The 15412-nt window shown below is 38.6% G+C and overlaps 3 protein-coding genes across 4 annotated transcripts; all 3 read left to right on the plus strand.

Moving 5' to 3' along the window:
- Positions 1 to 402: 402 nt before the first annotated feature.
- kctd13 (potassium channel tetramerization domain containing 13) lies at positions 403 to 5961 on the plus strand. The gene is made up of 7 exons (XM_018672686.2): positions 403 to 839; positions 1751 to 2011; positions 2285 to 2454; positions 2715 to 2804; positions 3036 to 3088; positions 3257 to 3452; positions 4428 to 5961. Exons 2-7 carry the CDS (start codon positions 1774 to 1776, stop codon positions 4674 to 4676), a joined length of 996 nt encoding a protein of 331 aa, XP_018528202.1. The 5' UTR covers positions 403 to 839; positions 1751 to 1773; the 3' UTR covers positions 4677 to 5961.
- Positions 5962 to 6618: 657 nt separating this feature from the next.
- hirip3 (HIRA interacting protein 3) lies at positions 6619 to 11445 on the plus strand. Of its 2 annotated transcripts, none has more exons than XM_018672697.2 (8): positions 6619 to 6756; positions 7785 to 7905; positions 8036 to 8186; positions 8728 to 9129; positions 9231 to 9388; positions 9515 to 9665; positions 10194 to 10292; positions 10951 to 11445. In XM_018672697.2, exons 1-8 carry the CDS (start codon positions 6683 to 6685, stop codon positions 11130 to 11132), a joined length of 1338 nt encoding a protein of 445 aa, XP_018528213.1. In that variant the 5' UTR covers positions 6619 to 6682; the 3' UTR covers positions 11133 to 11445. The 2 variants fall into 2 exon arrangements, with proteins under 2 accessions (XP_018528213.1, XP_018528222.1); XM_018672706.2 differs by having other exon boundaries at positions 6668 to 6756; positions 9518 to 9665.
- A 148-nt stretch (positions 11446 to 11593) lies between these two features.
- On the plus strand, positions 11594 to 15053 carry antkmt (adenine nucleotide translocase lysine methyltransferase). Its single transcript, XM_018672718.2, has 6 exons — positions 11594 to 11756; positions 12263 to 12426; positions 12536 to 12640; positions 12725 to 12865; positions 13293 to 13343; positions 13877 to 15053. Exons 2-6 carry the CDS (start codon positions 12265 to 12267, stop codon positions 14102 to 14104), a joined length of 687 nt encoding a protein of 228 aa, XP_018528234.1. The 5' UTR covers positions 11594 to 11756; positions 12263 to 12264; the 3' UTR covers positions 14105 to 15053.
- The last annotated feature ends 359 nt before the right edge of the window (positions 15054 to 15412 follow it).

Here is a 15412-nt window from a genome sequence, read left to right on the forward strand (position 1 = left end):
AATCAGTAACAAGTGATAATCTTTATGAATATGAATATCTTTATTATTCCCACTGAAGACAGTTCTACAGTGACCCGTGATTTTTTTGTGATAATTTCTGTGAGTTTTTATTATTTATTAGTATTTACCGGAAATATTAGTATGCTCTCGTCTGTATTGATGCTGCCTTGAATTGTACATATCAACATTAAAAACGATTATACAGATATTCCTGCTCATTAGACATTGCAGTTCCTTAACATTAATGCCATACAGTCTGGTTTGTAAACAGGCTTTCAACTCTACTGTCAAGGCAGATGCATGAATCACATCACACTTGATGTTACACATTTCAAAATAAAATATTTGACGTCTTCACTCCAGGAGGGGGCAGTCGTTCATGCCTCGGTAACACAGTATTGAAGGTAGAAGAAGAGAACAGCGGAAGATGATGCTCTAGTTTCGTTTCCGATTGACCCATTTAGCTTCTCGCATTAGCATCACTTTAATAACCATCACGTCCAAAAATGGAATTGACCGTTCTTAATTTTTGCACTTTACATTTTTTGAAAGCGGGTTTTTGATTTTTCACCCGAGAAGCGATACGAAACGAAGGAGCGTCGCCAGCTTGAAGCGTAGCCAAATAGACTAGCTGTTGTTAGCCACTTTGATTTAGCTGGGCTAGCTGCGATTAAAATGAACTGTCAAACGTTGACTGCGTTGTGAAGTGGTTCGTGCGCTTTGGGCTGTGTGTGTTAGCTGGCGGGTTATTAACGATTGCTGGCTGATTGACGCTCACACATTTAGCTATTTTAGCTTAGCTAGGTTCAGCCTCGCAGCTCCCGTGGATGTTCAGAGTGGTGAGTACCGTTTGGTTATAAGCTAACCTTCCATTACTGGATTGTATTAACCTGATAAGTTCATCTGTCATCACAGTAACCTCAGCCAGGTGTCAGGACAGACAACATGTACACTGCTAATGAATACATGTACTGTGTCACGTTAATGAACATGGGCTGTTCTGTAACAAATGCTTCCTGTATCTCCGTGAGATGAAGTGTGGAAAAAAACTTGGTCAGGTAAACTGACGCACTTTCACGTAAAGGGAATAACGACTTAGTAAGCTTTGTACAGTTCATTTTGTAGTTTCGAATTAAAATATGTGATTTTTATTCACTTTCTTGAAAGCAGTAAATAAACAGGTGTTTCAGGGCTTCACTTCCTGTCCTCCTTTGTTCAGGATACACTAAACCATCATGTTTCACAGCAGGAAAGAGGTCTGTCAGATTCTTGATCCAGCATTGTTCTTAGTACTGGGTCTCAGTTACAACAGCTATTTTATGATTGTGAAACCTAAGCTGGAACTGGGGGTGTTTGACCATACATGAGGAGGACTGTGATATTGGGACCTCCTTTAGGAAAGTTACTTCCACATCCACACCCATCATAAAGATTTCCATTTACTAGCGTGCCTTGCTCCAACTTGTCACAACTTAAATGTTTCATGCTGGATATGGTACAACATCTGGTGTCTGTGCTGCTTCTGTGAATACAAATCACCAGATCTGGTCTTTGTCCTCATCTATATAATACAAAGTGAGTATGTCAGAATCAGAAATAGCCTGCTTTATAGGTTAAGGCCTGACAGCTGACAGCTGTGTGGTTTCCCCGCAGCTGTCAGATGCATGAAATAAACAGTAGTGAAGAACTAGTCCTTTTTTTAGTCTGAACCTGGACTATAAACAAGCCACTGTATTTTTCTGCATTACAGTCAGGAAGTGACTCTTCAGCCCCATGTCTGCTGAGGCTTCAGTTGGCAGTCATGCCGCCGACTCTGCCCAGTCTGCTGTTTCCCAGCCTGCCTGCCACGGCACGGACGAGCACAGAAATCAGGGGCTGCTGGGGAGCAAGTACGTCAAGTTAAATGTGGGTGGCTCTCTGCATTATACAACGGTCCAGACATTAAGCAAGGAAGACAGCCTGCTGCGGAGCATATGCAATGGAGGAACAGAGGTTACCATAGACTCAGAAGGTGGGTGGATGTGCCTGTCTTGTGAGCACTTAACCTTTTTTACTGAATCCACATTGTTACTGTTAAATGTCTTGAGAGCTGTGTCATCAGTATCATAAAGCTTTAATTGTCACTTTGAAGGTGGAGTATGGTTTCTTATCCTGCTATTAACCTAGTTATGTCAGGAAATGTTAACTCAAAAAGGATCTGAGTATTGATACCATAAGCACAATCTCCAGACTGATCACCGAAGAGCGCGAATGACTGAAAATGATTTCCCCCCTGCTGTCCCAGGTTGGGTTATTTTGGACAGGAGTGGCAGACATTTTGGACTGGTTTTGAACTTCCTGCGAGATGGCTCAGTACCACTGCCAGAGGACCACAGAGAGCTGGATGAGGTTCTGAAGGAGGCCCAGTACTATCAGGTCCAGGGACTCATCCAGCACTGCCTCAGTGCCATGCAGGTAAATAGATAATACTTTTTTTTTTTTTTATTGGTGCTGTTTGTGTATAAGACCATCTACAGAATGCTTACATGATATTCATATGATAACGTTTTTGTACTAGTCAGACTAAACTAAAGGCATCTAATCACATCAATTTGGACCCTTGTATCTTATGATGGTATTAGTATTATTTTTATCCAGTTCATTCATCAGTTGACAATTAATGGAAATGTGTTAGGTGCATGTGTGTTTCACTGTTCTTTCTTCTTCTTGTTCAGAAACAAAAGGATGTCTTTGAAAGTGTGTGTCGCATCCCCATGATCACCTCAGCTAAAGAAGAACAGAAGATGATCGCTACTTGTAGAAAGGTAAATGACATGTTATTTAAATCCAGTGGAGCACTGACCAAAGTGTATGTTTGTCTAGCAGTTGTCAAATCCCGATTCTCTAGTCCTGTGTAGTGTTGTGTAAGTGTTTGTTTGTACAGAATTGGAAAGAATAATGGATGAATAATAGATTGTTCTCTTTGAATGAACACACAGTTTGTAAAGACAGAGTACATAAATACCTGAACTTATTCCTGTTTCTTGTCTTTACAGCCGGTAGTTAAACTGCAGAACAACAGAGGAAACAACAAATACTCTTACACCAGGTAAAAATTATTGCTGACTGTGCACATAGAGAACATGAAAATCAATTTGACAAGTCACATTCTGCCACAACAAACTATCAGCATTTCACATAATTGATTTTGAGGACAAAGTGCTTATTAATCTCCTCAGTTGATTGTGACTCACTCTCTGTCTCTCCCTGTGTTCAGCAACTCTGATGATAACCTGCTCAAGAACATCGAACTGTTCGACAAACTCGTGCTGAGATTTAATGGCCGGGTCCTGTTTGTCAAAGACGTGCTCGGGGATGAGATCTGCTGTTGGTCTTTCTATGGCGAAGGCCGCAAGATTGCTGAAGTGTGCTGCACATCCATTGTCTATGCTACAGAGAAGAAGCAGACCAAAGTAAGCATCACATTATGCGTAGAGTCAGAGTCAAAGCAGTGGTTTGTTTGCTTTCAGGCATTGAATTGGACAGCAGCCAGCCAGTTAGCTTAGCTTAGTTTAGAACAAAGACTGTAAACACAGGGAAACCGCTAACAGGGCTCTGTCCAAAAGTAATAAAATCCACTTCTGCATCACAAGTTCAGTAATTAACTAATTTCCTGGTTAGAGCCAGGCTAGCTGCTGACCTTTATACAAAGATAACTTCCATATTTAACAGTTATGAGAATGGTGTCAACCTTCTCATTTCACTCTGCCAGAAAACATATTAGCATGTTTCCAAAATGTTGAATTATTCCCTTAAACTGTTGGCTGCTATGCTATGGCAAATCAATCTTTTTTTAAGTGTTATATTAAAGCTATGAGTGTACTGTTTTGGCTAGAGTGGAAATTGTATTTTATTAAGCTAAATTGTAGCACACCAAAAAAATACCCAACTACACCAACATTTTTAACTTAGAGGATAAAAATTCTGCTAGATGTAACAAATTAGAAAGGTTAGAAAATGTGTTCACATGGTCAGTCATATACCATGTCTGTACTTCAGTGAATGACTAATGTTGTGAGGTGACGTAACAGGCCATTTCCTCATAGCTGAGGTGCATAGAGCAGGACACGCTTCTTGTATTGGAGTATCCTCTGTCATCATCCCTGTGGTGAAGCAAATGCTGTTGAACTGAACTTAACATACTGTTACACCAGCCACTCACAACCTCAGCAAACCAAAGCAATTTGATAGTCAGCCCAATCTGTTCCAACAGATTCTTGGAGGTGGAAGCACCTCACTAACATGCTGGTATTTTTAAAAGAGGCGTCCTTGCTTTCACACATAGAAGATTAGGATACAGGTTAAAAAAACTTTCAACTGTATTGTCCACGGAAAATAAGCTGTGAGCCGCTCACCGCCAAAATTGACCATTATGTGTTGTTCTTTAGGTTGAGTTTCCAGAGGCTCGAATCTTTGAAGAAACCCTCAATATCCTCATCTACGAGAATGGCCGAGGGTCTGGTCCGGGAGGCTTGCACCTTTTAGATTCAAGAGGCTCGGGTTCGTCGCTGGGCGCCGGCCAGTCGGAGGAGGAGGGCGCCATGGGAGGGGACAGACGGGTGAGACGGATCCACGTAAGGAGACATATAATGCACGACGAAAGAGGGCACGGTCAGCAAACTGTGTATAAGGACTAATAATGTGAAAACGAGAGGCATGGGCGAGTGACTTGGTGTATGTTCATTGTTTCATGAATGCTAGAGTGAGAGAGATGTCCTCGATCATAGCAATAGCTTGGTAGTTGGCTGTTTCATTAAATGTCTATAGACGTCACTGCAGAAATATAGGGGTTGATGACTGATTTGAAACTGAAGTAAGAGTCGTATGGAGATGAGAAATGCGTCTGTTTACAAGAAAAACAACTTGTGTACATTATTTAAATAGGAAATACTTAGAGATACCTGGGACACGAAACTCGCATAAATATTACTTTGCAAATATTAAGGAACCTCCTGAAAGTTAGTGAATGGGCCTCAAAGCCCACCTCCCACCTCAGAGGTGGATTTTATTCCTGGACGGCCTACTGTGAATGTAGGTGTTGATGATATGCACTGGCAGCGTCTTGTGTGTCTGACTTGTAGGAAACACTGTGTCCGTCAGTTTATTCAGGTTGTGAAACATCTGTTGCCTTTTCATAAGTTGGCCTGAGAAGCTGCCCAACAGTGACGAACAGAGGATGTTGAAGTTTCACTTAGACATGTTAACACTGGAATAAAACTGAGTAGCCATTTTTTTTTTTTTTTTTTTTTTTTTTTTTTTTTTTTTTTTAGTGAGGTTGTCCATGAATGAGATTGTTGAGCAGCTCAATTTTCTTTATTTAAATTTTTACTGCTGTTGCTTCGAGATGTTTTTTATTAATTAATTTATGAACCTAATTTATTGTTTGGTATTTAACTTTTGTATTGTATGCAATCTTTGTGTTCATTAGTGCTCAGCTGAATTTTAATTTTTGGAATGACATGATGCACTCTATAGCACACACCAGACTTTGAATTTACTCCTGTAAATGACTAAATCGTGAACTTACATTTCAGTTCTAGTGTTTCAAAAGGAACAGAGACCATTTCTTTGATATTGTATTTCATTCTGAGCCATGATTTTTCACTTTCGCTTTATGTCTTATACCAAAACCACTGAAATTTGTGCAAAGTAATAGGCCATACACTGATGATAAAATCAATTAATATTGGGTTGTATTTTTATTTCCCTCAGGGAGATGACAAGTGTTTTCTTTCTATTATTCACCGGTGTCTTGTGGAAACCTAATCACTTTGAATACTGAAAAAAATATTGAATGAGAGCAATATGTATCTCAGACCCTTTATAAAAATCTCTTTGGAATACCTTAAAATATGCACTAATACAACTTCCGTCCTGTAGTGGTCATGGGAATGTCCTAAATAAATTACTGATGAAATCCAACTTCAGCCTCTTGGTCTTATTTTTCCATTATTACCTATAAGAAATAAACTGACTCAAACACACGCATTACAGGAAACAAGTCATTGTTACCCACAGGATATTTACTACCATGCTTATAATGCTCCAAAACATTACATTCATTCACACTGCTGGTTGTAGGAATGAAATCTTGATGCTCAGTACAGTTGTATGAATTGTTTAGATTACTGTACCTTATGATATGGAACAAAACCTAAGTCAAAGTTGCACTGTGTTACATGTTACTGAAAGGAATAGTACATTGTTTTGTGTTTCAAAACACACAACAATTTCCCATTTCCAACAATTTTCAAAGGGTTATAACTGAGGAAATATGAAATAGGAAGGAAAATGTTGACAGAGGAGAAAAATAAATGAATAAATTAAAGGCAGATTTAACTAAGATTAGAATGAAAATATGGGAAATCATGAAGAAAAGGAGTGAATATAGATAATTATTAGAAAAACGACATTTAATGATAAAGAATGTATTATTTTTAATAAAATTATTACTTCTACAATAAAATCTTTAGTTTAAATATATTTTTGATTTCTCTAATAAAATTTAAAACTACTACTTTCTACAGTAATTAGAAGTTGCGCAAGTTCTTATAATTTGTTTGTATTGTGAAAGGGCGTGGCGTTGGCCTAACGTCACTTCCAGCTTTCGCCGCCAAATAGAAACAACCAGAGGTAAGAAACCATGGTGTCGGAGGAAGAGACTAAAAGTATCCGCAGGTTTGTGTGTGGTGAACTCCGCGATGGGCCAGACCTGAGGTACAGTCACATATCAGTGTGTTTGACCAAGTGTTGTTTGTGTAGTAAGAACAGAGACGTGTGCGCTTTGATGCTGCGTGTTAACGGTTAACTGACGCTTTAATGTACAAGCGGGAATGAGCGCTGACATTACGCTGAATACATCCACTGCTCACTATCCTCCGCAAACTAGCTGCATGTCGCCTGGTAAACGCGAACACCTCAGTTGGGATAACATTCACACGTTTCGCACTTTGACAGTGAACAGTGTCATGGTTTTGTCATCCCGCGCGACGCTGTCAACAAACTTTGGCTACACGAGACGCGTGAGGCTTAAAACTAACTATGAATTGTTTCACACGCTTTGCTGAACACTAGCTACTAAAGTGAGAGCTGTATTTGCCATTGTAGTAGTGTTTTGGAGCGTATGTGCTACTTGTTTTAAACGCCACCTGCTGGACAGATGTGGTATCTTTCAGTGGTACGAAAAAAAGTAGTTGGCAAGTTTCTCTCTACTTTTTGGAAGTAGTAAAAAAAATTACTGTTTTGCCCTGATTGATAAAGAAAAATACACAAAACAATACCATAGATATTTGTCTACATATTAAACAGTGCACAAATCTACATAATAAATAGTCTCCCATGAATAGAAATCCTATCAGAAATAGTTTAATCCACAAAACCTTTAGTTCTGCCCCCAAAGTTACAAACTCTTGGTTTCCTGTGCTAAGTAATGTTGTTTCTGATTTTTGTAGTGACATTTTTGGGGTTGAAAAGGACACAATCAACTTTGAGGACAAAATCTATCATTTGAAATTCGGTATCTAATAGTATCCATGTAGGAGTTCATTCATTCAGTCAAAAAAAAAACAAACAAACTCATCTTTATTACCTGTATGTGTTAGCTGTAAATGTTGCATTTAATAGTCACCCAGTCTCCAGATCTCAGTCTCTCTCTGTACAAATATTTTGAATGCACACAAAGGCTCAAAGTGATAATGCCTGTTACTGTCAGACATTGATGTAATCCTTCTGATGTCTTATTCCAGCTCACTGACTGTAGGAATTTTGAAAAAACGATATTTGGCGTGGGTGGGACGTGAATCATTAAGTCCAGAGGCCAAAACTTATATGAAACAGGTGGTTGCAGAGGAACTGATGAAAATGCAGGTATCTGAATTCTTCCCATACAGTTTACATTTCATTAAGTGTTTAAAATCTTTCTAGGCAGATCATTTTTAGAGCTGTATCATCTTTAATTTTTTTCTTCTTTTTTCTTTTTCTGTTTTTGTCCTTCTAGCACAATGACAGTGACGGAGGTGAGCTGGAGACCAAGAGGCCCCAAAACAAAAGGAAGAGAGAAAAGGAAGATGATGAGGTGTTGAATGACAGAGAAGATGAAGATGAATCCAGGGCAAAGAAATGCCGAAATCAGTCAGGCTCATCATCAGGTTGGTTATATTTGTTATTTTCTTGAAATGCATTGAGGTGGTTATAAGTTTAATGATCGAAGTATGTTTTACCTCGCAGTTATTCTGTGAGAAATATCCTGGAGCGTCATTTTGTGCATTTGGCAATACTAGTATAGTGGCAACATAAAGCAGCAAGCTAGTAGTAGCTTATTATTTCTTTATTATGTGCTTGTTTCATCAAAGGCACAGAGATACAGACACATAACCATGTTAGTAGCAATGGAAGATATCTCACTGAGGAGACAGACAGTATTAATCTTGTCCTTTTTCAGCCTAGTCGTTGGTCAAGTAGGATTTGAAGGTGTTTTTTATGGTTTATCTAAACCTTCTTGGGTACAGTGTATATGGGTTATTTTGACAGTACCAGTAGTCATTTGTCCAAAGCCACAGTTCAGGCAGGTCAGCTGTTGCACGTTTAACCAAACTATTATGGTTGGCACATTGAGGGCAGCTGTCTGAGTTTTGTTGTTTCTTTGTAAACCATAAAATGTTTCGTCTTTTCTTGTGTGATTAACGACAGAGTCTGAGGATGAAGAGGGCCGCAAAACAGGAAGTGAGGAGAGTGAAGAGGAAGACCAAATGAAATCAGGATCTGAGGATGAAGAAGAAGAAGAGGTGGAAAAATCACAGCAAAAAACAAATGGAAACCGTAAACAGCAGATCATCAGTGAAGAATCTTCAGATGAAGAAATGAATGAGTCAGTAAAAAAAGGGAATGAGAGTAACTGCGGAGACAGTCCAAAAGAAATGACAAGAAAGGAAGGACATACTACAAAAAATGGAGAGACGAGAAGCAGCAGTGCAAGTCCAGGAAAGAAAACACCACAGAGTGGTAAAGAGAATGAAACTGACAACACAGGTAGTGAGTCAGAAAGGAGTGACAAAGTCAACGGTAATGAGTCCTCAGATGACAGTGAGAAAGGTGAAAAAGGCAGCTTTATACTTGCACATCCCATATATGGAAGTGTTTATTGATTTATAATGTGACCATTTTTTCATATGACTTCCTGTTGTGTTTTGCAGAAGAAAAAGCCTTGGTGGAAAAGAAAAATAACAACCCAGACTCAGATTCATCGTCACTCCCCTCTTTGGACAATGACCAGGAGAGTGAGACAGAAAATAAACAAGATAATAAAAAGAAGAAAACAGTGGAAAAAGGAAAGAGCAGCAAAAGTCAAAAGGTGAGTCAATGGGTCAGAATTAGAGGTATCAAGCTTTGTGACTAGTCAGCAGTATTTTGAGGTGATGTGTTATGATGGTTGGTTGAATTCAGTTGCATCTTTTCTTCACAACCTGTCTGACCACAGCAGGTTGACAACAAAACAGTTGTGAGGCTCAAACGCTTCATTGCTCTCTGTGGAGTGAAGAAGAATTACAAGAAGCTCCTCGGTGACTGTCGCTCTATTCGCTCCATGGTGGCTGTTCTCAGGAAGGAGCTTGAAGATCTTGGTGTCGAGGGTCAGTGGGAATATGTTCACTTTTTTTAACAGACAACACATTCTGACCTTAACTGCTTATTTTTGGAGTCCCAAATTCAGATTTATTGTTTTTTTTGTCATAGGTTTTTGCCTTGCATGTATCGTGAATGTGTTTTACTATTGATTCTGGTGGTAAAAAATGAAAGTGATATATGAGGCCCCTGACCTCATCTGTCATGTCACCAGAAGACACACGCACTATACACACATGAGAAAAAACTTCCAGGCTGCCATGAAATTAACCAGGCACCTACATCCATAGTGTGCTTTGCCCATTTTTCTGCATTTGTTAAAATGCTATATAGTAAAATACATTTGATTTGTAACATAAAAAGGAATTATCAACACCAAAACAAAAGCCTGGTAGTTTGTCAGTTTGTAAAACTGCAGTGTGACATTTTTAAACTGTGTGAAATTACAATTTTCTTTACAACTGTCATAATTTGGTCAACTGAAGGAAACATGAGCTTAAGTAATTGCAAGAATATATGTGTTTTTTATCACACAGGGAACCCAACTATTAAGAAATGCAAAAAAATCAGAATGCAGAGAGAGGAGGCTCAGGAACTAGCTGATCTTGATGTCAGCAACATCCTCGCCACAAAAGGTAATTATTTGTCTCTTTTTGGTTGTTACCATCTGTTATTGTGTCCTCCAGTCTCCTGGTGGAAAACAGTTGTTATGTAGTAGCTATGCAGAGTTTCTTACAATAATTAATTGGTCAAGGAAAGAAAAACAAACACAATTTGCTGTTGGTTCAAACCATGCAGTTTCTCATTCCAAACACACACGTTAAAATGCAGTACTGTGCAGTATCAACTCAAATTACTAGTAGACTTAATTGTTCTTCAAAAGTACCATGCATATTTCTAATTTATTTTGTTTCATTGTAGTATTAACAGAAAATAATGAGATGATTTTACACATTTCTCAATAAGGATTCTAGAAATAAAACATTTTTAATGTGATGTATGTGGATGTTCTCACAATTAGCACTGTAAAATGATTTATGAGTTAAGACTGTGTGTTATTATATTATAATGTGCTTGAGTCAAATAAAGAATTGTAGACATTTACTGGTTTCTCCAATGGGAAACATGCATGCATCACAGATGCTGTATACACTACACACTGTGATAGTACCCATAGATATGGTTGATGACCAGGTGGTCAGTGCACAGTGCACCAGTAGCGATGTTATCGATCAACAGTGTCAATAATTTTGAAGTGACTCACTTTTGTTTTTCATTTTGCACCTCCCTCAGGTCGTCCTACACGCGGAGCCGCATTAAGGCAGGAACAACACGACCCTCCGTCTCCTACATATCAGCGCACTCTGAACTCCGGCTCTGATAGTGATCAGGAAAATACACACAAAAAGCGCAGAAGACCCTCGGACTGGGCCAACCTGCAGGGGATCATCAGTGATGATGCAGACAGTGACTGACAGGGATACCTCCCCTTCAAGTCTTCAGAGGCCACTCGAATATGGACATTACTTTTTCTCTGTATAAGCTGGGTTTTGGCCATTACATTTTGATACTAAGGCTTTTGATACTACAAATTCATGTACTTTTTGCAAAAAAAAAACAAACAAACAAAAAAAAATTTAAGGTAAAAAATTGATAAATGGAGCATGTGGATGGTGGTTGAATGAATGACCAGTTTTCAGTCATTTCAAAAAAAACAAATAGAGAAAATGATGATAATTTATTATTCCATGGAAGTCTGTTCTAATTCAAATAAAAGTATTGTATTCATATGGAATAATGATTTTATTTTAACCAGTTGACAAATACATGGAGAATGCTTATTTACTTTTGCTTTTCTCTAACAGAATGTTTTATATAAAATTAATTACAGGAACCAGACAGCATACAAATAAACCTATGAGTATAATATGGCAGGAATCGAATAGTAGAGATAAAGAGTGATTCCCTGTTATCCTCCCATGGACACATGTTGTCAGCGTCACATATGCGGAACTAATATGAGTAAGCTCACGGATATACGGAATATTTCGCAGACGGACGGATCCTTCGGGGAAATGTGTCCGCTCGCACTGCCACAGGTCAATGAGACGTTTATTGTTAATTTCTTAAATATAAGAACTGTTGTTACGTTTTGTTTGTGCACGACAGAGCTCTGCTAGGTCAAAAAGATTTATGAATGAATGAATGAACGAGTCGGTTCTTACATTCACAGAAAGTAGCTAGATACAAATAACTGCATGCATGTGACCCTCAACGTACAGCACATAACCTGTTACCGAGGTATCTAGGTAATAACCGGTAATAAAAACGTACATTACACTTCACACTCTAGGCTAGATCGAAAAAGCTTAAATCAAATCAACAATAAACATACAGTCTCTGAACTGTGTAGAGAAAGAGGGGTCATAGATATTTGGTCTTTGAGACCCCAAGCCCTATTTTTTTCTACTATTATACCATTTATTTTATACAGAAATAAAGAAGAAATGTTCCTGCTGTAAGAGTTTTACAACCTATTTCCTGTCAGTTTTAGTATTTTGTATAATTACATTTACTTAGATTTTAAACTACACACTTCATGCAGGAATGGATGATAACACACCAGATGAGGTCTTTGCCGAGCTCAAGTCAGGGCACCTCGGAGGATGGGGTGTTGCTCAGATAGCTGCTGGCACTGGGCTTGCTGTATATGCTATGTGGGTGGGAATCCTCCAACCAGGTTTCCGAAAAGTCCCTTTGAGACTGCAGGTATGTTTTAAAATTTCTTGATGTAACTCTGGTTGTTCCAATCGTACCACTAAAAAGGTTTGAGAAACATCATATTGTTTTAACAGAAGGTCTTAAAAATCTCTTCCAGGTCCCCTACATACCAGCCAGCAAAGCTCAAGTAGATAATGTCATGACACTGCTGAGAGGTCGAAAGGGAGGCCTTGTGGATTTGGGATCTGGTGATGGCCGCATTGTGAGTATAAGCTGGATAGGTGGGGTCCTTTGTCTTGCATTGGTGAACAATGGGTTTTGACTGTGGTCATTTTTAACCCTAAAGGTCTTGGAAGCCCATCGGCAGGGCTTCACTCCTGCTGTTGGTTATGAGCTCAACCCGTGGCTTGTTCGCCTCTCCCACTTTCATGCATGGAGAGCAGGCCATCGTGGAAAAGTGTCGTACCGTCGGGAAGATCTCTGGAAGGTTTGACATTTGTTGCATTAGTAACACTTCTGCTCAGATTTGCAAGTTACACCAGCCACAGTTAACTGACAACATTTCACTGCATTATTGTAATTGGTCTTGGAAACAATATGTTATTGCAACAACATGATAATTTGAGTGGAAATGTCCTCACTCCCAGTAAAAGGAGATAACAAGAATGACTCAGTCAGACTCCCTTCATCTAAATTGCTGACAAGAGTTTTTTATTTGCAAAGACTGACATGAATTGATCAAATATGTTAATAGATAATACATATTAAGTGACTTTTTGCTAGTTTTTTTTTTTATTTAATTAATTGGTGGTGGGTGCACAGTCACCTTACCCTAAGATATCACAGCTTATTTGTAGAAAGAAAATAGAAAGCTATTCGTTTTTGTTTACATCTCACATTGTATCTCATTGCAGGTCGACTTGACAGAATGCAAGAATGTCACAGTGTTTTTGGCTCCTAGCGTGGTAAGTAACACAATGAAGAGATACCTATAAACCATGAATCATCAATCAATGTAGCACACAGCCAAGCCAAGTAAAAAATGCAGAAATAAAGAAGGAGAGCCAAGTGAGATGAGGCAATGATGGGTCACCTGCACGCATTACAGGAACTATTGTCACCATTTTGAAACAGGAAACCCTTATGTCAGGTTACATTTCTGGAATGGTTTTAATACATGATTCAGTCACATCACATCAATAGCAACAACTATTTAAAAATGTTAATTCTTAAATTGTTCTTCTACTATGGAAAAGCAGAAACCTTGCTCCTAAATTGTTTTTTAATACAGTATAAGCAACATGTGGCTGCAACATTTTAAAAGAAACCCAAGAGTTTACAACTTCAAGAGTCATGGCCTTACTATATTTTTGAAATTCTAGAAAAAATCTGTGAAGAATCTGTCAATATGTGGTTGAGGAGCTGTTGCGGTCAGATGCATAGTTTCAATAAATTACTGTAATTGCTCTCATTTTTTATTGTGCTCTTGTGTTCCTAGCTTTCATTGCTGCAGGAGAAGCTGCAAGCTGAGCTTCCTGATGATGCCTTAATTGTGGCAGGACGTTTTCCCTTTCCTGACTGGAAACCCTGCAGGATTGAGGGCCAGGGTGTGGAGAGAGCCTGGGCATATAACATGCAAGCACAAAGACAGCACACTTTAAGGAAAAATGACAAGCTCACAGTCATGGATAGCAACCCTGACAATGAACTGACCAAGGAGAAATGATCCACTTGAAACTTTGTGATGTCCCTGGTCTTCTGACCTACTTGAATGGTATCATGGAATTATTATAGTACAAGTTCTGTCTCTTTTACACTTTTTAAAGTATTTTGTGGCTTTTATGTTTTTATTTGATAGTGACAGTGGAGACAGACAAGAAATGCAGGGAAAACGTGCAGGGGAATGACATGCAGCGAATGGTTTGGCTGGTCGGGAGTTGTACCGGGGACCTGCTGCTCAGGACATTCATGCCCATGTGGTGCACACCCTAAACATTTGCCTGTCAGGGTGCCCCCAGTCTCTTCTACACTTTTAACAGATTCTTAAATCATCATCATTTATCAGCAATGTCTTCAACCACTTTTGAACCAGAAATTCCTGAGAAAGGATCTCTGTTGGCAACAAAGGAAAACCACACCTTTGCCTCCAGATACCTGTACATTTTATGGGAACTATCTGCCTGGGGTGAACAAGCTTTTAGATGCTGTATCATTTGCAGTTGTTTTTGTTGTGTTAACCATATGTCACAGAGTGCCTAGTATCTCTTAGGTCTGCATATGATTAGACAACTTCAGAAGAAATTTTGTATTCCACAGTGCAGTTTGTTTTGCACAGGTAGGAGGAACTAAACAAATGCTTTGTGGGTGATGGTCAGAGCCTGCTTAGAGCTGGGGAAAGCAAGTGTGGAATGTGGCTCTTCAGGCTCTGGAAGTGGTTATCATTATTATTATTATTATTATTATTATTATTATTATTATTATTTAAGTCATAGTTGTAAACAGTCATAGATACTGTTCATAATAAATCATTAAAACAAATGCTGAATTACTAATATGGCCCTGGAGAGCTTTGGGGATAATCGGAATGAGCTCTATATAACTAATTACACTAAACTTGATGGTGTATATCAGGAAAGGTGCAATGTAGAGTGAAGAGAAATAAAGTATTCTATTTATTCCTTTGTCTTGTCTTTTTCTATTCATATAACTTTATCCTATTGTGAGACAGTCATGTTTTATTATTTGTTTGTGTTCCTGTGTGGGCTGGCTCTATTGTAATAGAAAGACAATGTTATATGAGCATTTTGCATAATGCTTATAGGGCTTAAAATATATAATACGTACAAGACTTTTTGAGTTGACAATTCTTTGCTGCTTATTTTTTCTTCTTTCTTTTTTTTGCACACTGATGGTGATACACTAGAACTTTGTCTTTAGTATTTGTGTAATAAAAAACAGTGCTGTTATTTGAAAGTATGACCGGAGATCGTGCTTTTATTATTGTGACTGACTTGACACAAACTAATTGGGTTGG

The sequence above is a fragment of the Lates calcarifer genome, linkage group LG11, assembly GCF_001640805.2.
Source record: "Lates calcarifer isolate ASB-BC8 linkage group LG11, TLL_Latcal_v3, whole genome shotgun sequence".
NCBI lineage: Eukaryota > Metazoa > Chordata > Actinopteri > Centropomidae > Lates > Lates calcarifer.